Source organism: Hemiscyllium ocellatum, chromosome 19 (genome assembly GCF_020745735.1).
Source record: "Hemiscyllium ocellatum isolate sHemOce1 chromosome 19, sHemOce1.pat.X.cur, whole genome shotgun sequence".
Classification (NCBI taxonomy): Eukaryota; Metazoa; Chordata; class Chondrichthyes; order Orectolobiformes; family Hemiscylliidae; genus Hemiscyllium; species Hemiscyllium ocellatum.
The window spans coordinates 2,691,883-2,717,337 of NC_083419.1; the positions used below are offsets into that span (position 1 = coordinate 2,691,883).

The following is a 25,455-nucleotide window of genomic DNA, read 5'->3' on the forward strand; positions in this document are numbered from 1 at the left end:
CTAAAGTCTAAAATACTTCCTTCTCATCCCCCAAATAACCAATCCAGCTAACAATCTCCTTTCACTGACGTTGAGTAGCAGCAGTGTGTACCATCTACAGGATGCACTGCAAAAAATTCACTAAAGATCCTCAGACAGTACTTTCCAAACCCAAGACCACTTCTATCTAGAAGGACATGGCAACAGATACATGGGAACACCACCCCCTGCAAGTCTCTCACCAACCTGACTTGGAAATATACCATTGTTCCTTCACTGTCACTGGGTCAGAATCCTAGAATTCCCTCCCTAAGGGCATTGTGGGTCTACCTACAGCACATGGACTGCAGTGGTTCAAGAAGGCAGCTCACTCCCACCTTCTCAAGGGGCAACTAGGGTCAGGCAACATCCTGTGAAAGAATAAAGAACATTTTATCCACCCAACCATCATTCATCTCCCCTATCAACATGCATCTTCAACTTCCAGGGGCCACACTCTGACTTTGAGGGTGCCTTGTAGATTGTAATTGGTAGATTGTAGTAGAACTGAAAATGTGTTTCTGGAAAAGCACAGCAGGTCAGGCAGCATCTAAGGAGCAGGCGAATCAATGTTTCAGGCATGAGCCCTTCTTCCATAGTGTGGGGACCAGAACTGCCCACAGTACTCCAGCTGTGGCCTCACCAAAGTCCTGCACAGCTCCAACATCACCCCCTTGCTTTTATCAACCATACATGACTAATAACGGCAGGCGTAAGAAGGGCTCATGCCCGAAATGTCGTTTCTCCTGCTCCTTGGATGCTGCCTGACCTGCTGCGCTTTTCCAGCAATACATTTTTCAGCTCTGATCTCCAGCATCTGCAGTCCTCACTTTCTCCTAGAAGACTGTAGTAGAAGGCTGGATTATGTGATTGGAGGATGGTGACCGTTAACATTCCATAGGGAACAGTGCTGGGTCTCTTATTGTTCTTGATATTTATAAGTGATATAGAATGGAATTTGGGAAGTTTGATAAGTACGTATTCACAGATCCCTGATGATGGCAGGAAAGGTTAGCAGGCTGGTTGAGGATGCATATGAAACACCTGCCGTTAGTAGTCATGTATGGGTGATAAAAGCAAGGGGGTGATGTTGGGGCTGTGCAGGACTTTGGTGAGGCCACAGCTAGAGTACTGTGGGCAGTTCCAGTCCCCACACTATGGAAAGGATATGATTGATCTGGAGGGGATGCAGAAGAGATTCAGCAGGATGTTCCCTGGAGTGGAGCAGTTCAGTGACACAGGGAGACTGGATAAACACTGATCGTTTTCTTTGGAGCAGAGAATGCTGAGGGGGTGATCTGACAGAGGTGGATAAGATTGTGAGGGGCATGGACAGGGAAGATAGAAAGTAGCTGTTGCTCTTAGTTGAAGCGTTAGTAACAAGAGGGCAGAGTTTAAGTGTAAGGCAGGAGGTTTAGAGAAGATTTGAGGATTTTATTTTCATTTAGAGGGTGGTGTGGGTCTGGAACACACTGCCTGGGAGGATAATTGAGGCAGGAAACCTCACAACCTTTAAAAAGTAGCTGGAATAGCTACTTGAAGTGCTGGACTAATGTGGATTTGATGCCGTATTTATGTCAGTGCCCACTTGCAGGGCAGAAGGGCCTCTTCTGTACTGTCTGATTCTGTGGATCTATATAAACTAGTCACTCAGGTTTACTAGCTAAAACACATTCTCTGCAGTTCAATAATATCTCAATGTTTTAATCTGACTGTTAAATTATGGACGTTGTTCTCCTTAAAACTAAATATAAAATTGAAAATGGGTTTGGTCTTTGAAGAACTCTTTGACATCTACAGAGCTCCAGTTCTGAGGAATGATTCCCAGGTATTTAGGTGGATGTACATCCCAATGACTGGGGATTGTGTCGACCAACACATCCCATTGGCCATTCACAGTGGGTTAGCGATTTCTGAGAAAGTTTGTAGCTCAAGTTGATGAGAAGTCTGTAAGTTAGCTCACTGAGATGAAAGGCTTGTTTCCAGACGTTTCGTCACCATGATGCGGTAACATCATCAGTGAGAGTCTCAGGTGAAATGCTGGTGGTATGCCCCACCTGTCTATTTATAGATCTTGGTTTCTTAAGGTGGATGATGTAATTTCTGGTTCTTTTTTTCAAGGGAAGGTAAATAGGATCGAAGTTGATTTGTTTATTGATGGAGTTCTGGTTAGAATGCCATGCCTCTAAGAATTCTCGTGCGTGTCTTTGTTTTGCCTGTCCTAGGATGCGTGTGTTATCCCAGTCAAAGGGTATCCTTCTTTACCTGTCTGTATGGAAACCAGTGAGAGTGGGTGGTGTCTCAGGGTGGCCAGCTGGTGTTTGTGTATCCTGGTGGCAAGTTTCCTGCTAGTTTGTCCAATGTGGTGGTTTTTTTTACAGTTTTTGCATGGTAGCTTGTAAATGACATTAGTTTTGCTGGTAATAGCTAATGGATCCTTTAGGTTCATTAGTCGCTGTTTTAGTGTGTTAGTTGGTTTGTGGGCTACCACGATGCCAAGGGCTCTAACAGTCTGGATGTCATTTTTGATATAACTTTGGTGTAAGGTAATGTGGCTCTCGGTTTTGGTTGCGTTGTGCCTGCTTGTTTGGGTTTGTTTCTGACGACTTGGCGGATTATGTTGGTCGGGTATCTGTTTTTCTTGAAAACCTTGTATAGATATTTCCCTTCTGTGGGTAGCAGGCTGCTCGTGCTCAAACAGCCCAGGCTCACAAGCCGCAGAAAGGTATGTCCAGAATTACAGAATTGTTAAGGCACCAAAGGAGGCCATTTAGTCCATCATGACAGCATCCACTCTCCAAGTGAGCAGCATTACCTAAAGCCAATCTCCTACTATTTCCCCCATACCTTCATGCACTATTTCTATCTAAACAATCATCCAATGTACCTTTTGGATGCCTCAATCAAAACTGCCTCCCCCACATTTCCAAGCAGCCATTCGGTACCCTAACTACTCGCTGGGTGAGAAAGGCTTTTCTCACATTCCGAGATCATAAATGGAAATTCCATCATCTTTCTTTCAACATATTTTGACGGTGGCACAGTGGTTAGCACTGCTGCCTCACAGCGCCAGAGACCTGGGTTCAATTCCTGCCTCAGGCAACTGTCTGTGTGGAGTTTGCACATTCTTCCTGTGTCTGCGTGGGTTTCCTCCGGGTGCTCCGGTTTCCTCCCACAGTCCAAAAATGTGCAGGTCAGGTGAATTGGCCATGCTAAATTGCCCGTAGTGTTAGTTGAAGGGGTAAATGTAGGGGAATGGGTCTGGATGGGTGCGCTTCAGCGGGTCGGTGTAGACTTGTTGGGCCGAAGGGCCTGTTTGCACACTGTAAGTAATCTAATCTAATCTAATCCCTGAGGTAGATGCAGTGAGGATTACATTTTGTTCTTCAGTAACAAAAATACATGTTGACAAGTTACTGTATTACTGTCTTACTGGGAATTCAGAATGCTGAGCAAAAGCAGAATAGATAACAGATTATCAACATTTATCAATTTGCGTTCCTCCTGGTCTTTCAGTTTTGGATTGAGCTTTGAGGTTGAATAATCTTTACTTTTCATAAAATTGAGTTTTGGAGGGGAACTTGCAATGGATGGTATTCCTATATATCGGCTGCCTTTGTCTTTCCAGTAAAAATGGTTGTGGGTTTGGAAGGTGCTGTTTAAGGATCTTCAGTGAATTTCTGCAGAGCATCTTGTAGAGGGTACACACTGCTGCTACTGAGCGTTGGTGGTGGAGGGAGGGGATGTTTGTAGCTGTAGTGCCTGTAGCTGTAGCTGTAGCTGTTTTGTCCTGGATGATGTTGAGCTTCTTGAGATTTATAGATTTGTTCGCCAAGCTGCTGTGATTTTCTGCACAGCTCGCTCCATGGGGAGGGGACTTAAACAGACTGGGAACTCCAAGAGCACTATCCTCAGGTACTTATGGGACAAATCTAAAGTAGAAAACACCACATGACAGACATGATAGTGACCTTACCGTACATCAAAAACATTTCAAAGATAACTACCGACTACCCAGACCCCTGGGAATCTTAGTGGCCCATAAACCAGTAAACACCTTCTCCCAGCTCCTCACACAAAGGTTAATGACCCAACACCCACATCCAACAGGGCAAATGTTATCTACACAATACCCTGCCAAGCACTGTGAGAAACACTACAAAGGACAAACAGGAAGATAACTGACTGTACGAGTGCCCCACCACCATCAGGCACAACCTGTACTCTCTCATTTCCAACCACACAGATAACAAAGGACACAAATTCAACTGGGACAATGTAACCATCCAAGAACAGGCAACGCAGAGACACACCAGAGAATTCCTTGAAGCCTGCCACTCCAACCGGAACTCAGTCAATAAACACATTGAACTGGACCCCATACACACACTGCTCGGAAACAGAACTGGAATTACCAGAAAACAGAGACACATCAATACCCCGGCTGGGCAGACCACCAACACTTCACCAGAGGCACAGTGATGATGTCACAGAGTGAGGTGATGAAACGTCTGCGGGAAACCACATCAGCTACAACCTTACCCACAACCTGAGCTCCAAATCTTTTCAAAAACTCTAAGCTTTCTGAATGTTGTTGGAGCTGCACCCATCTGGGCAAATGAGGAGTATTCCATCCCACTCCTGACCTGTGCCTTGAATCCTAGCCTCTGACCTACTCTTGGAGCCGTTGTGTTTATATGGATCGTCCAGTTGAATTTCTGGTCAATGGCAGCCCCAGAATGTTGATAATGGGGGATTCAGTGATGGTAACACCATTGAATGTCAAGGGACAATGGTTAGCTTCTCTCTTTTTGGAGATGGTCATTGCCTGGCATTTATGTGAAGTGTACGTTACCTGCCAGTTGTGTCAGGGTGTCATGTAACTTGGGGGAGCGTTTGCAGGTGGTGATGTTCTCCATAAGTGCTGCTCCTCTGTGTTGCTAGCAGCATAGCTCAGGAGTTGGGATGATGCTGGTGAAGGAAGTGGAGCAAGTCATTCCCAAGTTCCAGAAAATTCAAAGTGTACAGAAATCAGGAAAGTTGCAAAGTTGCATTTCCTACAGAAAATAAAAGTGTTTTCTGTTTCCCTGTTGGCTTAATTACACAGCTGGAAGAGTTTGATGGTCCCTCTAATAGTTTCTCTGGTGCTAGCAGGGGATATTTGGAACCAGATTTGGGCATTTTGTGGTCCACTGGAGCTGTTAATAACTTTTCCGTTGTGTAGCTATCCTGGCGTACTTGGCAAAGATATGAAGCGACAATCCTCTGCCTGAGAGACCAAATTATAAAAATGTTTTGGAACATCACCGCATTATGCCTGTATTTTGACTCGATTAATTTTAGGGTTTTTTTCCCTCCCTCACAAATTTCAAGAAGTTTTCTTTTGTTTTGATGGGATACAGTTAAAACTCAGGAAAGGCAAAGCTGAATTCCAGAGGTGAGGTGAGAGTGGTAGTCTTTGATATCTGGATAGCATTTGACTGAGTGTGGCATCAAGGGGCCTGAACAAAGCTAGAGTTAATGGGGCAGGGGGTAAACTCTCCTGACACATCAGAAGAAGGTTGTGGTTGTTGGAGGTCAGTCTCAGCTCCAGGGCATCTGTGAGTGTTCCTCAAGGTCGATTTTTTTCTTTAAAAATCCTCTTGTTTAGACATCTTATTATTATCCTCTGGAGCAGATGGGGCCTTCAGTCTCAAGTGTAGGGTCTCTATCACTGGGGCTGAAAATGTGTTGCTGGAAAAGCGCAGCAGGTCAGGCAGCATCCAAGGAGCAGGAGATTCGATGTTTCGGGCATAAGCCCTTCTTCAGGAATAAGCCCTAAAGAAGGGTTTATGCCCGAAACGTCGAATCTCCTGTTCCTTGGATGCTGCCTGACCTGCTGCGCTTTTCCAGCAACACATTTTCAGCTCTGATCTCCAGCATCTGCTGACCTTACTTTCTCCTCTCTATCACTGTACCACAGTGTCCCCTTCATTCCTCAGGGGAGTGGCCCAGGCCCACCCACCTTGAGCTGCTTCATCAATGACCGTCCCTACATTGCAAGGTCAGAAGTGGGATTACGCAGTGTTCAGCTCCTTTTACAGCTCCTCAGATACTGACGCAGTCCGCGTTCAAATGCAACAAGCCCCTGGACAATATTCAATCCAGAGCTGGCAAATGGCAAGGAACACTCCCACGACACAGTCCAGGTAGTGAGAGAGAGAATGTGAGCCCCCTCCCTTTGGCATTCAATGACATTACCATCACTGAACCTCCATCGTTGAAACATATTGAAATGTGGTGGAAGGTGGCGATTTCTTTCTTGAATGACGTTTGGAAAACCAAGAACAGTTGTTTCCATTTCACAAGAAAATATCCAGGTGCCTTACAGAAGTTGCATTAAATGTTTACAAAATGCAATCAGATCTAACAGTTTATAAATGTCAAGGCATGTTTAATTGGTTGAGAGATTAGATTAGATTAGATTACTTACAGTGTGGAAACAGGCCCACCGACCCGCCGAAGCACAACCCACCCATTCCCCTACATTTACCCCTTACCTAACACTACGGGCAATTTAGCATGGCCAATTCACCTGACCCGCACATCTTTGTGACTGTGGGAGGAAACCGGAGCACCCGGAGGAAACCCACGCAGACACGGGGAGAACACGCAAACTCCACACAGTCAGTTGCCCGAGTCGGGAATTGAACCCGGGTCTCTGGCGCTGTGAGGCAGCAGTGCTAACCACTGTGCCACCGTGCCGAGCTTTTTTATCGTAAAATTATTGAAATGACGCAGTGCAGGGCCTGGGAAGGGGAAGTGGGCTCTGTTTTGTTCACGTTCTGGCATTAGTTCTGAGGAAAGTGGAGGCTATACCATTTTGGGACAAACTCAGAAATCACACAAACCCCAGGTTAGAGTCCAACAGGTTTATTTGAAATCACAAGCTTTCGGAGCGCTGCCCCTTCATCAGGTGAAGTGAAGTATGAATCTACACCCCAAGGTTTCATTGTTTGGCACTTTCACCAGGACCTTACCATTGAGTGTATAAGTCCTGTCCTTCTTGATATCAATTCCAAAAAGTCAAATTTTCCAACCAATCTCTGCTCTTCAATGCTGCACGTTGGAATTCCCCAGCTCTCCTCAATGCGGTGCTGCAGCCAGAACAATGCATAGAAACGTAGAAGGTCAGAACAGGAGGTGGCCATTCAGCCCTTCGAGCCTGCTCCACCATTCATTACAATCATGGCTGATTGTCCAACTCAGTAGCCTATTCCTGCTTTCTCCCCATTACCTTTGATCCCCATCACCCCATGTGCTATATCTAGCTGCCTCTTCAGTACATTCAATGTTTTGGCATTAACTACTTCCTGTAATAATAAACTCCGCAGCATCTCCACTCTCTGGGTGAAGAACTGTCTCCTCATCTCCATTCTAAATGGTCCACTGTGAATCCTCAGAATGTGACCCCTGGTTTTGGGCACTCCCACCATCGAGAACATCCTCCCTGCATCTACTCTGCCTAGTCCTGTTAAAAATTTTATACGTATCTACAAGATCCACCCCTCATTCGTCTGAACTCCAGTGAAAACAATCCTAACCTGGTCAATCTCCCCTCATACCTCAGTCCCACCATCCCCTCACTGCACTCCCTCAAGAGCATCCTTCCTCAGAAAAGGAGACCAAAATTGCACACAATATTCTAGGTGTGGCCTCACCAAGGCCCTGTATAACTGCAACAACACATCCCTGCTCCTGTACTCGGAACCTCTCACACTGAAGGCCAAAGTATCAGTTACCTTCATTACCATGTGCTGCATTTGGAGGCTTCAAGCCCCCAGCTCACGGATCAGCCCAAGGACACGCTCCCAGGTCACGGTCAGACCAAAGACACGCTCCCAGCTCACGGATCAGACCAAGCCATCCCTCAGGGCACCTCGCTCACTCGCTCAGTGGATACTGGGATTCTCACAGCATTCCTGCTCTGACCTGCCTGGCCTTTCAGCAGGTTGCCCCTCAGCCTGAGCCCCTCTCTGAGTGTTCTCCATATCTCATGGCTCGCAGCTTGTCCTGGTCATCAGCGCAATCTCCCCATGTCTGCGTGGGTTTCCTTCGGGTGCTCCGGTTTCCTCCCATAGTCCAACAAAATGTGCAGGTTAGGTGAATTGGCCATGCTAAATTACCCGTGGTGTTAGGGGCAGGGGGAAATGTCGGGTTGCGCTTCGGCGGGTCGGTGTGGACTCGCTGGGCCGAAGGGCCAGTTTCCACACTGTAAGTAATCTAAGTAATAAGTCTAAGTAATAGCAAAGATCCCTCAAGGCAGTGCGTTATCAACCACATACCCATGGCACGTAGCAGCATCCTAAACAGCACACACTCAAACGCACACTCACACACACGCAGACACACACACTCACACTCTCTCACACACATGCACTCACACTCTCTCACGCACACACTCACACACACACCCATCCACGCACACACACCCTCACTCACACACGCACACTCTCACACGCACACCCACACAGACACTCTCACACGCACACACACACACTCATACACACGCACACTCTCACACGCACACACATTCACGCTCTCTCACACGCACACACACAGACACACTCTCACACGCACACACGCACTCACTCTCGCACACACACTCTCACACATACACACACACTCACACTCTCTCTCACACACACACACACGCTCACACTCACACACACACACAGACACACACACACACACGCACATACAGACACATATGAGCTCACACTCACACACTAACACACACTCACACACATACATACACCTCATGTGCATCAATTGAAAGGTCAAGGTTGATGGTCAGAGGGAAGCTATCCTCAGTCAGGGGGAGTGGCTATCAGAGAGTCAGGGGTTTCCTGGACAGTCAGTCAGGGACTCTGTCCAATATTAATCAGCCGTTAGGGATGGCTGTGCTCATTGTGATCGAGGTTTGGCTGTTCCTGCCATACTACAGGCTTTCCAGGAATGAGACGAAAGGGCATTGAGTGAGATGAAAGTAACTGGCACACTTGTTAGTGCTGGTGCAGCTGGGAATCCATAAGGCCATAAGATATAGGAGCAGAATTGGGCCATTTGGCCCATCAAGCCTGATCCACCAGTTGATCTGATATGTTTCTCATCCCCATTCTCCTGTCTTTTCCCCATAACAGTTGATCCCCTTACTAATCAAGAACCTATCTAACCTAACCCCTTACTAATCAAGAACCTATCTCTCTCTGTCTTAAATACTCTCAGCGACTTAACTGGATTAACTCAGAGTTCTGAGGAAAGGTTACTGGACCCAAACCATTAACTCTGATTTCTCTCCATGGATGCTGCCTGACCTGCTGAGCCTTTCCAGCAATGTCTGTTTTTGTTTGTTATCTGGGCTGTTATCTTGAGCCCCTTCACCAATCTTCACTGAAGGACGTGTTCCTCCAATCACAAAAATTAATTAGCAGACTTTTACTGAACCTAACAAGGCTGTGGCTTATACAGCATGGAAACAGACCCTTCGGCCCAACTCATCCATGCTGGCCAGGTTTCCGAAACTGAACTTGTCCCATTTGCCTGTGTGTGGCCCATATCCCTCTTAAACCATGCCTAGCCATGTGCCTGTCCAAATGCCTCTTAAATGTTGTAATTGTACCAGCCTCCACCACTTCCTCTGGCAGCACATTCCATACGCGCACCACCCTCTGTGTGAAAAAGATACCCCTGAGGTCCCTTTTAAATCTTTCTCCTCTCAACTTTAACATATGTCCTCTAGTTTTGGACTCCCTTACCCTGGGAAATAGACCTTGGCTATTCACTGTATCTGTATCCCTCATCATTTTATAAACTTCTATGAGGTCACCCCTCAGCCTCTAACAGTCCAGGGAAAACAGCCCCAGCCTGTTCAGCCTGTCCCTGTAGTTCAAATCCTCCAACCCTGACAACATCCTTGTAAATCTTTTTTGAGCCCTTTCAAGTTTAATAACATCTTTCCTACAGCAGGGCAACAGAATTGTACAAATGTTGCCTTACTGATGTCTTGCATGACAAGATGTCTGAACGCCTGTACTCAACGCTTTGAGTTGACTAGCGTTTTCCTCTTGTTTATGACAATGAAATTCTTCAGCACAGGAGAGACCATCGTTTCTCTGACATTCCATTCCAGCAAGTGAGACCAGCTGAGCACACACAACTCTTCCATAACAGTCATTCTAATGTGACAAAACAAACCGGGACAGTTACAATTACAAGGTGATGAATGCAATTATGAATACTGAATAAGCGTCCAAACCAGACAGGAGCCAAACTGGAAAAGAAGGAAAAAAGAAACTAATACAGATGCTGGAAATCCGAAACCAACACAGACTCCTGGGGAAACTCAGCAAGTCTGGCAGCATCAGTGCAGAGAGAGACAGAGTTAGTGGTTTGAATCCAATATGACTCTTCCTCGGAACTCCAGTTCTGGGTTTTGAAGGAATTTATGTTTCAGTGAAGTGGGAATTGGTGAGACCACATCTCAAACACTCAAACTGTGCAGTTCTGGTCACTTTTTTCAAGGAAGGATGTAAATATATTGGAGATGGTTCAGAGCAACTAGTTTAGCTCAGGACATTTAAGGTTTGTTTTGTAAAGAAAGATTAGATTTATCCTCTCTACAACTGAGATTCAGACCATGAGAAATAGGGACAGCAGTAGGCCATTCGGTCCCTCGAGCCTGGTCTACCATTCAATGGGATCATGGTTGACCTTCCATTCCTCACGTCTCCTCTCCTGCCCATTCTCCATAACCCTTGATTCCCCGACTGACCAAGAATATCTCTCTCTCAGCCTTAAATATACACAAGGACTCTGCCCCACAACTCTCTGTGGGAAGGAGTTCCAAAGACTCTCAACCCCCTGGGAAAATGGTAAGAGATCTAACTGAGATGTAGAAGGTACTCAGATGGTTTGACAAAGTAGAGAGGATATTTCTCCTTGTGGGACAATCTGGAACAAGCAGTCAATATTTTCAGATAAGGGGTTGTGAATCTGTGGAATTTCCTATCCCAAGTAAGGTGGTTGCTGGGGCATTGGCTAAACTTAAGGCGGAGATAGACTGATGTTTAATTAGTAACGGGGTCAAGGGTTATGGAGAGAGGGCAGGAACGTGGAGTTGAGGCTGAGGTGAGATCAGCCATGATTGTATCAAAATGGTGGAGAAGGCCCAAGGAGCTGAATGGCCTCCTGTTGCTCCTATCCCTTACTCTTACATTCCACCATGGACCTAGTGACCTGTCATTGTGCTGTATACACACACACACACACACACACACACACACACAGATACACACAGATACACACACACACACACACACGCACACACACACAGATACACACAGATACACACACACACACACACGCACACACAATCACACACAGACACACATACACACACACACAAACACAAACACACACACAAACACAGACACACACAGACACAGACACACACACACACACACACACACAGACACACACAGACACACACACACGCACAGACACACACACACACACACACACACACACACATTGTGCTGTAAGTGGGATGTGGTTTCTCAGATTCAGAGATAGAGAAGAAACAATTGTAGCTCTGAGTTGTCCTCCCATCAACGATAGGGTGATAGGAGACTCTCCTCCCATCAACGACAGGAGACTGTCCTCCCATCAACGATAGGGTGACAGGAGACTGTCCTCCCATCAACGACAGTAGACTGCCCTCCCATCAACGACAGGGTGACAGGAGACTGTCCTCCCATCAACGACAGTAGACTGCCCTCCCATCAACGACAGGGCGACAGGAGACTGTCCTCCCGTCAACGATAGGGCGACAGGAGACTGTCCTCCCATCAACGATAGGGCGACAGGAGACAGTCCTCCCATCAACGACAGGGCGACAGGAGACTGTCCTCCCGTCATCGACAGGAGACTGCCCTCCCATCAACAATAGGGCGACAGGAGACTGTCCTCCCGTCAACGATAGGGTGACAGGAGACTGTCCTCCCATCAACAACAGGAGACTGTCCTCCCATCAACAATAGGGCGACAGGAGACTGCCCTCCCATCAATGACAGGAGACTGTCCTCCCGTCAACGACAGGGCGACAGGAGACTGTCCTCCCGTCAACAATTGGGCGACAGGAGATTGTCCTCCCATCAACGACAGGAGACTGTCGTCCCATCAATGATAGGGCGACAGGAGACTGTCCTCCCATCAACGACAGGAGACTGTCCTCCCGTCAACGATAGAGCAACAGGAGACTGTCCTCCCGTCAACGATAGGGCGACAGGAGACTGTCCTCCCATCTACGACAGGAGACTGTCCTCCCATCAACGATAGGGCGACAGGAGACTGTCCTCCCATCAACGATAGGGCGATAGGAGACTGTCCTCCCATCAACGATAGAGCAACAGGAGACTGTCCTCCCGTCAACGACAGGAGACTGTCCTCCTATCAACGATAGGACGACAGGAGACTATCCTCCCATCAACGATAGGGCGACAGGAGACATTTTTGGGACATTATTTAATTTCTTGCCATCCTTATTCTCCTCACAAATGAAACAGACAAACCTGTGCAGGTTCTGTTCAAATGCCATCTGATTTTTTTTCCATCCAACGCACTTGAAAGCTAATCAGGCTCTCTTTAATATTTTAGTATTTAGTAATAACTTGTTAAAGTGTTCCTTTCACGGAAATTGCATGTACCATGGTTGTGATTTTATCTGTCGCTTTCAAATCTGTGATAATGCTGCCTGAGCTAGATTTACAGATACACCGACACACACACACACACACACACACAGACACACACACACACACACACACACACACACATATAGACAGACAGACACACACACACACACACAGACACACACACAAAATAACACACACATACAGACACACACACACAGACACAAACTCACACACACATACACACACACACACACACACACACACAAAATAACACACACACAGACACAAACTCACACACACATACACACACACACACACATATAGACAGACACATACACACACACACAGAGACACACACACACACACACACATAGACAGACAGACACACACAGACACACACACATACACACACACACAGACACACACACACACGCAGACACGCACAACATACACACACACAAACACACACACACACACAAAATAACACACACATACAGACACACACACACGCAGACACACACACACACAGACTAACACACACATACAGACACACACACACACACACACACACACACACAGTTGTTAAGAAAGCATATGGTGTTTTGGCTTTCATTAACAGGGGATTGAGTTTAAGAGCTGTGAGTTTTTGCTACAGCTGTACAAGTCCCTGGTGAGACCACACTTGGAATATTGTGTCCAGTTCTGGTCACCCTACTATAGGAAAGATACAGAAGCTTTGGAGAGGGTGCAAAGAAGGTTTACCAGGATGCTGCCTGGACAGGAGGGTTAGCCTTATGAAGAGAGGTTGACTAAGCTCAGACTTTTCTCTCTGGAGAGAAGGAGGAAGAGAGGTGCCCTGATCGAGGTGTACAAGATAGTGAGTGGAGTAGATAGAGTCAATAGCCAGAGACGTTTCCCCAGGACAGGATTGACTGGTACAAGGGTCATAGTTTTAAGATATTAGGAGGAAGGTATAAAGGAGACGTCAGAGGAAGGTTCTTTATGCAGAGAGTTGTGAACGTGTTGCCAGCGGTGATGGTGGAAGCAGAGTCATTGGGGATATTTAAGTGCCTGCTGGACATGCTCATGGATAGCAGTGAGTTGAGGGGTGTGTAGGTTAGGTTATTTGATTTTAAATTAGGAATAATCCTCGGCACAATATTGTGGGCCAAAGGGCCTGTTCTGTGCTGTGCTTTTCAATGTTCTATATTCTATCCCCTCCTCTCTTGTCTCCTCCTCCCCCTCTCCTCTTATTCCTCCCCATCCTCCTCAACCTCCATCTCTTGCTCCCCTTCACTTCCCTGCCCCCCTTCCTCTCCCATCTTCTCCATCTCCCATACATCGAGCCGTCCCTTTCCCCTTCACTCTTCATTATCATTCATCCCCCCATCCCCCCACCCTGCACCTCCTCACCCCTCCCCGACCTCTCTCCCCCTTCCACTTCCTGTCCTTCTTGACTCTTCCCCCTCCCCTCCCCCTCAGCCCCCCAGCTCCTCTCTGAGTCCTGACTCCACCTGTCTACATCCCTCCCCTACACCACACCCCAGATCCCCTTCCCCACTACCCCCTCCCTCCGCACTCCCCTCATCCTGCTTCCCTTTTGCATACCAACTCAGCCCTCCTGCTCCCCTCCCCCCTCCCACCTTGTGCCCATCCCTGCCCATTCACGTCAGTCCCTTTGAAGATTGTCCCTAACTTGGACATGGTCTATACTGCCCCTTTAGCGATTCCCCTTTAGACCAAACTGGGTTTCCGGCTGGCAGTCAGCTCCATCAGGCGTGGGTCAGAACCCCAGGGTTTGCTTTTGCACCTTCACAAGGACAGCTGTCCAGTGAGCCCCCCGAGGATCCTCCCAGGTGACCCAGGATACATCCAGGACGTGTATGTTGGCCCTCACTGTGAGAGGACTGGAGTTCCCAAGTAGGGATGTCTTACTGCAGTGATACAGGGCCCTGGTGAGACCCACAGTGGGAGTACTGTGTGTGGTTTTGGTCTCTCTCCCTAAGAGAGGATAGACTCCCCATCGAGGGGGTACAGCGGAGGGGTCACTCAGCTGATAGTTGGGACGGCAGGACTGTCCCATGGTGAGAGGTTGGTTTGACTGGGCGAGTACTCACCAGAGTTTAGAAGGATGGGGGCGATCTGGTTGAAACATATAACATTCTAACAGCGCTGGACAGATTCAGTGCAAGAAGGATGTTTCCCCTGGGTGGGGGAATCTAGGATCTGGGGGTGGTGGGGAGGTCAAAGTCTCAGGATATGGGGTAGACAATTTTGGACTGAGATGAGGAAACATATCTTCACTCAGAGGGTAGTGAACCCTGTGAAACTCTTGACCTCAGATGGCTGCGGAGACAGACTCACTGAAAATGTGAAGTAAAGAGAATGATCATTATTTCTTAGATATTAAAGACATCAATTTGTTTGGGGAGAAAGTGGAAATATGGCGTTGAGATCGCAGATCCACCATGATCATATTGAATGGTGGAGCAGGCTGAAGAAGCTAAAGGGATACTGATTGCTACGTTTCGATAACATGAGGCCACAGCAATTTGTAAAAAAGGCACATTGAGCCAATCCTACTCAACAATTGGATTAGGTCGAAGCCATTTGTAACAAAGCTGATATTCAATTGCATTTCTCTGAAGGTTAACACCCAATTAGCTCTCACTTGCTGCTGGAGTGGGCGGAATTTAACTTGGAGGGATCTTGATTTGATTGTGGAATCAATACAAAGCAATGTAGGGGAATGTCAGAAAGTGCTCAGGAGTCAAATGAAAACAGACAGGAAAAGGATAAAAAATAGTGATGTGGATAAAAAAGACATCAAAGCCAGTTCACTCTCTGAATCCAAAGATCTAGGCTAAGGATCCAGGGAAGATGAGTTCAAATCCGAAGACAACAGTCGGAGAATTTAAATTCAGTTTAATATTGTAAATCTCTGCCTGGAGAGGTGGTGTCAGTAAAAGGTGACTGGGAGTGTTGCAGATTGTTTCACCAGGAGGGGAGCAAGCCAGACCCCGGGCCTGGATATGACTCCAGTCTCCATACCAACATCCTCTTTATGGACTCAGACTGCCTTCATTCTGCACAAAAGCTGAGTTCTACAGCCTACAGCCTCTGTCCTGGGTGGGGCAGATGGTTCCTGACGATGGAGCTGGGAACTTACTGTCATGGAACAAGAGGAGGCCACGGACCCTTAACCCTGTCCCACCATCCAATAAGATCGGGGCTAGTCTGAGTTTAATCTCAACTCTGCATTTCTGCATATCCCCCCAATAATCTTTCACTTGGTCATTGAGAATCTATCTATCAATCACTGCCTTTTGAGGAAGGGAATTCCAAAGACTCACAACCCTCTGAGAGAAAGTAATGAAAACAACAAATGCTGTAGATCACAGTGGGTCAGGCAGCATCCAGGGAGAGAGAGCAAGCTAATGTTTTGAGTCTATATCGGAGCTGAAGGAAAGTGTGAGGGGGACAGCATTCATGCTGTAGTTTGGGATGGCAGTGGTGGGTGTAGGGTGCTGTTGGGGAAAAGATGTTGATAGTTCAGATGAAGTGATCAAAATGTGAGAACAGCAGACCGACGGTGCGCCTCCTCCTTGAAAGGTCAGTGAGTGGAATGGGAGAAGGGGAGGACATGATAACAAGCTAAAAGAAAGGGAAGGAATGGGAGTACATAGAACATTACAGCGCAGTACAGGCCCTTCGGCCCTCGATGTTGCATCACCCTGTCATACTAACCTGAAGCCCATCCCACCTACACTATTCCATGTACGCCCATACGCCTGTCCAATGATGACTTAAATGCACTTAAACTTGGCGAATCTACTACCGATGCAGGCAAAGCATTCCATCCCCTTACTACTCTCTGAGTACGTTTACAATGTGAAGGGGTCAAACTCAATATTAAGTCCAGAAGGTTGTCAAGTGCCTAGTGTGAATGTGAGATGTTGTCCCTCCAGTTTGTGCTGTGTTTCACTAGAACACTGCAGCAGACGGACCCTTCCCCACACAAACCCACTACCTCCATGCCTGTAACCCTGAATTTGCCATGACCATAACCTACACATCCCTGGGCACTATGGGGCAATTTAGCATGACCAATCCACCCTAACCTACACATCCTTGGACACAACGGGATAATTTCCCAAGGCTAACCTATCCTAACCTGCACATACCTGGACACTACGGGGTAATTTCCCAAGGCTAACCTACCCTAACCTGCACATCCCTGGACACTACGGGATAATTTCCCAAGGCTAAGCTATCCTAACCTGCACATACCTGGACACTACGGGATAATTTCCCAAGGCTAACCTACCCTAACCTGCACATCCCTGGACACTACAGGGTAATTTCTCATAGCCAATCCACCCTACCCTGCATAACCTTGGGCACTATGGGGTAATTTTCCATGACCAATCCACCCTAACCTGCATATCCCTGGACAGTATGGGGTAATTTCCAATGGACAATCCACCCTAACCTGCATATCCCTGGACAGTATGGGGTAATTTCCAATGGACAATCCACCCTAACCTGCATATCTTTGGACTGTGAAGACACGGGGAGAATGTGTAAACTCCACACTGACAATGACCTGAAGGAGCAATCGAATCCAGGTCCCTGACACTGTGAGGTAGCAGTGCTAACCACTGATCTACCATGTCATTCTAAAATGACACACAGTTCTCCAGGTGTGGTCTCACCAAGACCCCGTGTAAATGGCTATCCTCAAGTCTTCACCATGAAGGGCAGCACTTCATTTGTCGACCTCACTTCTTGCTCCACCTCCTGCAGCGGCTCGTGTACAAGGTCACCCAGGGCTTAATGCTCCTCCCCACTTTCACAATCCCTCCTTCCGATATACCTTTCCAGAAGGAGATGGCTTCATTTTCCTTGAGCTGGCCTTTTCCCTGCCCACTGGTTCTGCTCTCAGAAGCAAGGTTAACGTCAGATTTACGGACCCACAATTGCCTGTTGGGAGGGAATTCCTAGCGACAGTGAAGGAACAGCGATATATTTCCAAATCAGGATGGGGATGGCTTGGAGGGAAACTTCTGGGGGTGGTATTCACGTGTATCTGCTGCCCCGTGTGGGTTTGGAAGGTTTGAGCTACAGGGAGAGGCTGAACAGGCTGGGGCTGTTTTCCCTGAAGCGTCAGAGGCTGAGGGGTGACCTTATAGAGATTTATAAAATCATGAGGGGCATGGTTAGGGTAAATAGATATGGTCTTTTCCCTGGGGTGGGGAGTCCAAAATGAGAGGGCATAGCTTTAGGGTGAGAGGGGAAAGATATAAAAGGGACTTGAAGGTCAAACATTTTCACACAGAGGATGGTGTGTGTATGGAATGAACTACCAGAGAAAGTGGTGGAGGCTGGTACAATTACAGCATTTAAAAGGCATTTGGCTTGGTATATGAATAGGAAGGGTTTGGAGGGATATGGGCTAAATGCTGGCAAATGGGACTAGGTTTATTTAGAATATCTGGTCAGCATAGATGAGTTGGACCGAAGGGTCTGTTTCCATGCTGTACACCTCTATGACTCTATGACATGTAACACAATGACAAAGTTCTTCTGATAACTGCTCAGGAAGACACTCTGGGATGTTTCTGCTGCATTTAACTGATTATAGAGATGTGAATATAAGTCATGCCTTTGTGATACTAACTGAAAGGTTGGTAAGTCTGAGGGTTTCAGGTTAATTGTAGCAGAGAAGCCTCTCTTTTACAGACCAGGTGACATTCTGAGTGAAGCCTTTTTACCGGCTGGGTTGATCTAGACTCCATTATGCAGGTTTATCAATATTGCATGAAGCAACAAGCATTAATGTGTCAGTGATGCATTATTTACTCAGCTAAGTACAAAAAAAGCCGGGTAGCAAAACAAGAGGGAAGGTTCTGAAGCCCTGGGACTGTGAGAATCTGTCAGAGCTCTCAGTGTGAACAGCATCTCAATTTGTTTCTCTGTTTCTCCTGTAGAGGTTTCCCAGGCCCAGGTCCTGGTCCAGGATGAAGAACTCGGAAGGTCACCATGAAGCTTTGGCAGCCCCACCTGTCACTCTTGCCACCCCAGCTCCAGCGGGTAATGCCACAGAACCCATCGCTAGCCAGGCTGGGGGAAAGGAAGACGGTTTCTCAAAGGTGAAGGAGAAGTTCATGAATGAGCTGAACAAGATTCCACGTGAGTAAAAGAGGATGTTACCGTCACTGTCTCACTGAGGTTCCACACACCACCACCCCCACCACCAACCCCGGGAATTTCCAATTGTCTGAAACAAAAAATATATACATTCTGCTTTTAAAGACACAGAGAGAGAGAGAGGGAGAGAGAGGAGACAAGTTGTTCTTTTACTCTCGGGGGGAGATTGTGCAACTTTAGAACTGTTGATCTCAGAGGGCGTTGGTTGCAGGCGCAGTGAATACTTTATTGAGCAGCTGGATTGCTGTTGGGCAGGGAATCGAGGGGTAAATGAGGATGTGGAATTTCTAACATGAACAGACCAATCATGGCACAACAGGTCAAAGGTCAGAGTGGCCTCCTGCTACTCCTAAGTCCCTTGTTGCTATTTAATATCTCAACTGGTTTTTACACAGCAGTTAATGTTCACACTATTTGACCCACACAGTGGAAATGGAGTAGGTGTCCTGTTAATCTCTTACTGTACAGAAGGCCACTCAGCCCATCATTTCAACTGTTTTCAAGAAGTGCCCAATTTGTCCTGCTCCCTCTCTAACACCCTCCAAATTGATCTGGTTCAAGTATTAATCAAGTATTAATCAAGTATTAATCAAGTATAATTCTCTTCAGTGTTGCAATAAGTTCAAATCCCTGCAGATGTTGGAGATCTGAAGCAGAGAATGCTGGAGAAACTCAGCAAGTCTGTGGAGAGAGAAAAACAGATTTCAAGTCCAGTCTGACTCTCCTTTTGAAGAAGTCAGGTTGGACTTGTTAACTCTTGTTTTTTTGTTTCTCTACAGAAGCTGCAAGCCCGGAGATTCACCATTGAATCTGCTTCCTGTCTCTCAGTCAGTGCCTTTGAGGTCACTGCCACTTGTTGCGTTGGAAAATATCTCCTCACCTACCCCAACAACCACCCCTCCACCAGCACCCCACACCCACCCCCACACCCACACACCCCCCCCCACACCCCCCCCCACACCCACCCTTGTTCTTTTGCCAATTATCTTTGATCTGTTGTCCCTGGTTACTGACCCTCCAGCTGATCCAGGTGTTTAATTTTTACCTGTTGCACAGGCAGCTCTATTGTACCTCCTCACCTCAGTCAGTGACCAAGGGACAAACAACTGTAGCGAGACTCAGGACATGTCATGCTGAGGGGCTTGTACATTTCACCAAAACCCAATCGGTGGAAAGGCCAAAGTCAAACTTTTAAATACTACCTCACAACTGTTTGTAACCCAGGAAGAAGGGAACATAAGAGCAGAAGAAATAACAACAGGAATAGACCATTCAGCCCCTCAATCATGTCTCACTATTCTATAATATCATGACTGATCTCCCCCAGGCTTCAATTCCTCTTTTGTACCAGCTCCCCATTGTTCAACTCCCTGATATTTCAAAAACTCTATGACCTTCCACTTTCTGTGGTATGCATTGTGTCACTGAGCTGCAAATGACCGTAGGGACGTCTAGAATTCTGATGACCTTCCCAAAAACCCAGCTGTGTTGGCATGGGCGTCTTTAATGCAACACCTCTACACCCCCACCCCCTTCCAATCCACTACTTATGGTGAATATTCTCGAGGTAAATGGTCACATGATGGTGAGATAATTAGCATGTAAATACAGCCCCACTCTGTCGGTTCAATTCACCATCTGTCAGGCTGCAGGAAGATGAGACAATGAAACAATGGCTGGTTCAACACTCAGCTCACCTGTGAGTTAGACATTGCACCTTTGTCAAATACCAGTCAAAACAAAACATAACTCAGGAGACATTTTCACCTTTTTCGTGTTTTCAAAAATCTCAGATTGTCCCAAAGCATTTTGCAACAAAGGAAGTACTTTTTCAAAAGCCATTCCTGCTCTAACACTTGTTGCTGGTTTTGGGATCTTGCTGTGCACCATGGGCTTCTGGACCTGTCTGACTAACAGTCTCCACAGGTCCAATTAATTGTGTGAAGTAACATGCAAATGTAGCAAGTTTACAGGAATCGAACACTAACTTACATTGTAAGAGGCTTTGACTACAGAAGCAGTGGGGAGGTGATGGTCTAGTGGTAATATTGCTGTGCTGTTACTACAGAGACTCTGGGAACCCAGGTTCAAATCCCACCACAGCGGATGGTGGGTATTAAATTCACTAGTTAAAGGAGGAAAATCAGGATTTGAGAGTCTAATAATGACTCCTTACCAGGTCTGGCCTACATGTGACTCCAGACCCACAGTCAATATGACTGACTCTGAACTGCCCTCTGGGTAATTAGGGATGAGCAATAAATATTGGTTCAGCCAGTAGTGCCCTCATCTTGTGAATTAATTTAAAAATGAAAGTATAAAATTCTGCTTCCTTTGTCCAGGGGTCAGTTTTAGTTTCCTTACCTCAGGAATGATATTATTGCTGTAGAGGGAGCACAACGAAGGTTCATTTGACTTATTCCTGGGATGATGGGACTGTCCAATGGTGAGAGATTGGGAAAATTGGGCCTGTATCCTTTAGAGTTTTGAGGGATGAGGGTGATCTTATTGAAACCTCCAGAATACCCCCTTGATAGAGGGGGGTAGATATAGATGTTTTCCCTTGGGTGGGGAGTCTAGAACCAGGGGAGAATGCTTAAATAAGAGGGATTCTGTTTAGCTCTGAGATAAGGAGAATTTATTTGTCTCTAAAGGTTGTAAACCTTTGGAATTGGCTTTGCCAAAGGCTGTGGGAGTTAAGTCATTGAGTATGTCCCAGGTCAAGATTGACAGAGCAATGGTGTGCAGGATGATGGGGGATCATGTGGGTGAAAGGCATTAGAGTGTTCAATCAGTCATGATTGGTGGTGGTGGGGCAGAATTAATGGGTCAAATGGTCTACTCCTGTTCTTAAGTTCCTATGAAGTGCTTTTGTACATATCAGAGAGAGCTGATGGGGTAATGTTTAAACACGACCTCTATCTCTCTTTCCTCCATCAGAATTAACAGCTGGGGAAATCTATCCTCTCTCAGCTTTCTGAGACTGGACTCATTGTTCCAGGTGTGTCCCACCTGTCTACCACATGTGCCCTCAAAGACGATAAGTTTTCTTCAAGGAGTTGAAAGGGTTCAGAAAAGATTTACAAGGATGGTGCCAGGGTTGGAGGGTTTGCGCTATAGGGAGAGGCTGAACAGGCTGGGGCTGGTTTCCCTGGAGCGTTGGGCGCTGAGGGGTGACCTTATAGAGGTTTACAAAATTATGAGGGGGCATAGATAGGATAAACAGACAAAGTCATTTACCTAGGGTCGGGGAGTCCAGAACTAGAGGGCATAGGTTTAGGGTGAGAGGGGAAAGATAGAAAAGGGACCTAAGGGACAGAGGGTGGTACGTGTATGGAATGAGCTGCCAGAGGAAGTGGTGGAGGCTGGTACAATTACAACATTCAAAAGGTTAAAAATCACACAACACCAGGTTATAGTCCAACAGGTTTAATTGGAAGCACTAGTTTTCGGAGCGACGCTCCTTCATCAGGTGATAGGAGCTTCGCTCCGAAAGCTAGTGTGCTTCCAATTGGGTTGTGTGATTTTTAACTTTGTACACCCCAGCCCAACACCGGCATCTCCAAATCATGACATTTAAAAGGCATCTGGATGGGTAGATGAATAGGAAGAGTTTAGAGGGAGATGGGCCAAATGCTGGCAAATGGGACGGGATTAATTTAGGATATTTTGTCGGCATGAACAAGAAACTTCTGAAAACAGACGTCAGGGAAACGTCAGCAATGCAATCCGGGACCTTTTGGAGTATCATTAAAAGGGAATCCCACACAAAAGTGGGTTTTGTGGTGATTCAAATCTGCCTGAAGTGCCCATTCAGGCCAACAGGTGGCAGGCTTTAGTCATGTGCTGAAGCTGGAACAGGGACAGAGTCATGGGAAGAGGCCCATCGCCCCTAAAACCTGCTCCACCATTGAATGTTTAACATTTAACCAATGTCCATTTAACCACCTTGAGACCCTTATCCTTGACACCTTTCCCTAACAGAGATTTCACAGCAGAGAGGGGCAGGAGGGCACTCCTGATGACCTTCCCAAGATCTGGCCCTCAATCAACATCTGAAGAAAGTGATAAGACCATAAGACATAGGAGTGGAAGTAAGGCCATTCGGCCCATCGAGTCCACTCTGCCATTCAATCATGGCTGATGGGCATTTCAACTCCACTTACCCGCATTCTCCCCATAACCCTTAATTCCTCGTGACATCAAGAATCTATCAATCTCTGCCTTGAAGACATTTAACGTCCCGACCTCCACTGCACTCTGCGGTAATGAATTCCACAGGCCCACCACCCTCTGGCTGAAGAAATGTCTCCTCATTTCTGTTCTGAATTGACCCCCTCTAATTTTAAGGCTGTGTCCACGGGTCCTAGTCTCCTCACCTAATGGAAAAAAATTTCCTAGCGTCCACCCTTTCCAAGCCATGCATTATCTTGTAAGTTTCTATTAAATGTCCCCTTAATCTTCTAAACTCCAATGAACACAATCCCAGGATCCTCAGCCGTTCCTCATATGTTAGACCAACCATTCCAGGGATCATCCGTGTGAATCTCCGCTGGACACGTTCCAGTGCCAGTATGTCCTTCCTGAGGTGTGGGGACCAAAACTGGACACAGTACTCCAAATGGGGCCTAACCAGAGCTTTATAAAGTCTCAGTAGCACATCTCTGCTTTTATATTCCAACCCTCTTGAGATAAGTGACAATATTGCATTCGCTTTCTTAATCGCGGACTCAACCTGCATGTTTACCTTTAGAGAATCCTCGACTAGCACTCCCAGATCCCTTTGTACTTTGGCTTTATGAATTTTCTCACCATTTAGAAAGTAGTCTGTGCTTTTATTCTTTTTTCCAAAGTGCAAGACCTCGCATTTGCTCACGTTGAATTCCATCAGACATTTCCTGGACCACTCTCCCAAACTGTCTAGATCCTTCTGCAGCCTCCCCACTTCCTCAGTACTACCTGCCTGTCCACCTAACTTCGTATCATCGGCAAACTTCGCTAGAATGCCCCCAGTCCCCTCATCCAAATCATTAATATATAATGCGAATAGCTGTGGCCCCAACACTGAACCCTGCGGGACACCGCTCGTCACCGGCTGCCATTCCGAAAAAGGACCTTTTATCCCAACTCTCTGCCTTCTGTCAGACAGCCAATCCTCAATCCATACCAGTAGCTCACCTTGAACACCATGGGCCCTCACCTTGCTCAGCAGCCTCCTGTGTGGCACCTTATCAAAAGCCTATTGGAAGTCGAGATAGACCACATCCACTGGGTTTCCCTGGTCTTACCTACTTGTTACCTTTTCAAAGAATTCCAACAGGTTTGTCAGGCATGACCTCCCCTTACTAAATCCATGTTGACTTGTTCTAATCAGACTCTGCTCTTCCAAGAATTTAGAAACTTCATCCTTAATGATGGATTCTAGAATTTTACCAATAACCGAGATTAGGCTAATTGGCCTATAATTTTCTGACCCACCCTGACTGGTGGGTCACTACCACATTACCCTTTGTTTTGTTGTTTCTTGCTTTGAAGTTAAAGAAATTAAGTTCTCACCGAGCTCTTAGATCCAAATTTTTCATCATCTCTGCTAATATCTACTTAAGTGATTGTTTTGATTGTTAACACGACAGTTTATCATGTTAAAGGTTCTATATAAATGGAAGGTGCTGTTACTTTGATAATAAATCTTTGTGCAGTAGAAAGTAGGTTGTTCTGTAGCTGAGACCGATTCTTCTGAACTTTGTATGGAGGAAGTGTACATAAGAAATGGGCAATCTCATTACTGTCCTGAGAGGGATTGTGTGGAAACGTTGCCAGGCTTCTGAAGCCTGACTGTCCAACCTAAGTGGATGTGGGCTGACTGAACTACTCTCTAAAAGCCTCTCCAAATACAAAGTACTTATTATAGAAACTCGTAAGTGCACTATCGTTCCAAAGTGTTCTGCCCGACGACAGGAACTCTTTTATGATTGGCTGAGCAACTAGTTTTATACGGATCACTTCAGTTAAAGCTTAAATCTCTGACATCAGTTAAAACCATTGGGAAACTCTTAGATTGTTATATCTGCATTGCTTTATCTCCCAGGATCATTTATTAGTCATGATGTGGAGGTGCGATGTTGGACTGGGGTGGATAAAGTCAGAAGTCACATGACCCTAGGGTAACAGGTTTATTTGACGACACTAGCTCTCAGAGCGTAGCCCTTCCTCAGGAGATGTCCCTGACCAACGCTCCGAAAGTTTGTGATTTCAAATAAACCTGTTGGACTATAACCTGGTGTCATGAGACTTCTGTGTGAAGAGTGTGATCAAACACAATAGGTCGGGCAGCATCCGAGGAGCAGGAGAATTAACGTGTCAGACATAAGCCCTTCATCAGAAGGCATGTGGGTCAGACTGGGTCAGACTGGGTCAAGGTGGGCCAGGGTGGGTCAGAGTGGGTCAGAATGGGTCAGAATGGGTCAGACTGGGTCAGACTGGGTCAGACTGG

At 46.6% G+C, this 25,455-nt stretch overlaps 1 protein-coding gene across 1 annotated transcript in view; it reads left to right on the forward strand.

The window, feature by feature from the left end:
* Window positions 1-25,455, forward strand: part of LOC132824600 (synaptotagmin-A) — a 600,624-nt gene that overhangs the window by 473,608 nt on the left and 101,561 nt on the right. Inside the window, exon 3 of the mRNA XM_060839187.1 lies at window positions 18,743-18,944. Coding sequence (XP_060695170.1) covers window positions 18,773-18,944 — 172 coding nt within the window. The 5' untranslated portion in view covers window positions 18,743-18,772. The remainder of the gene's footprint in view (window positions 1-18,742; window positions 18,945-25,455) is intronic.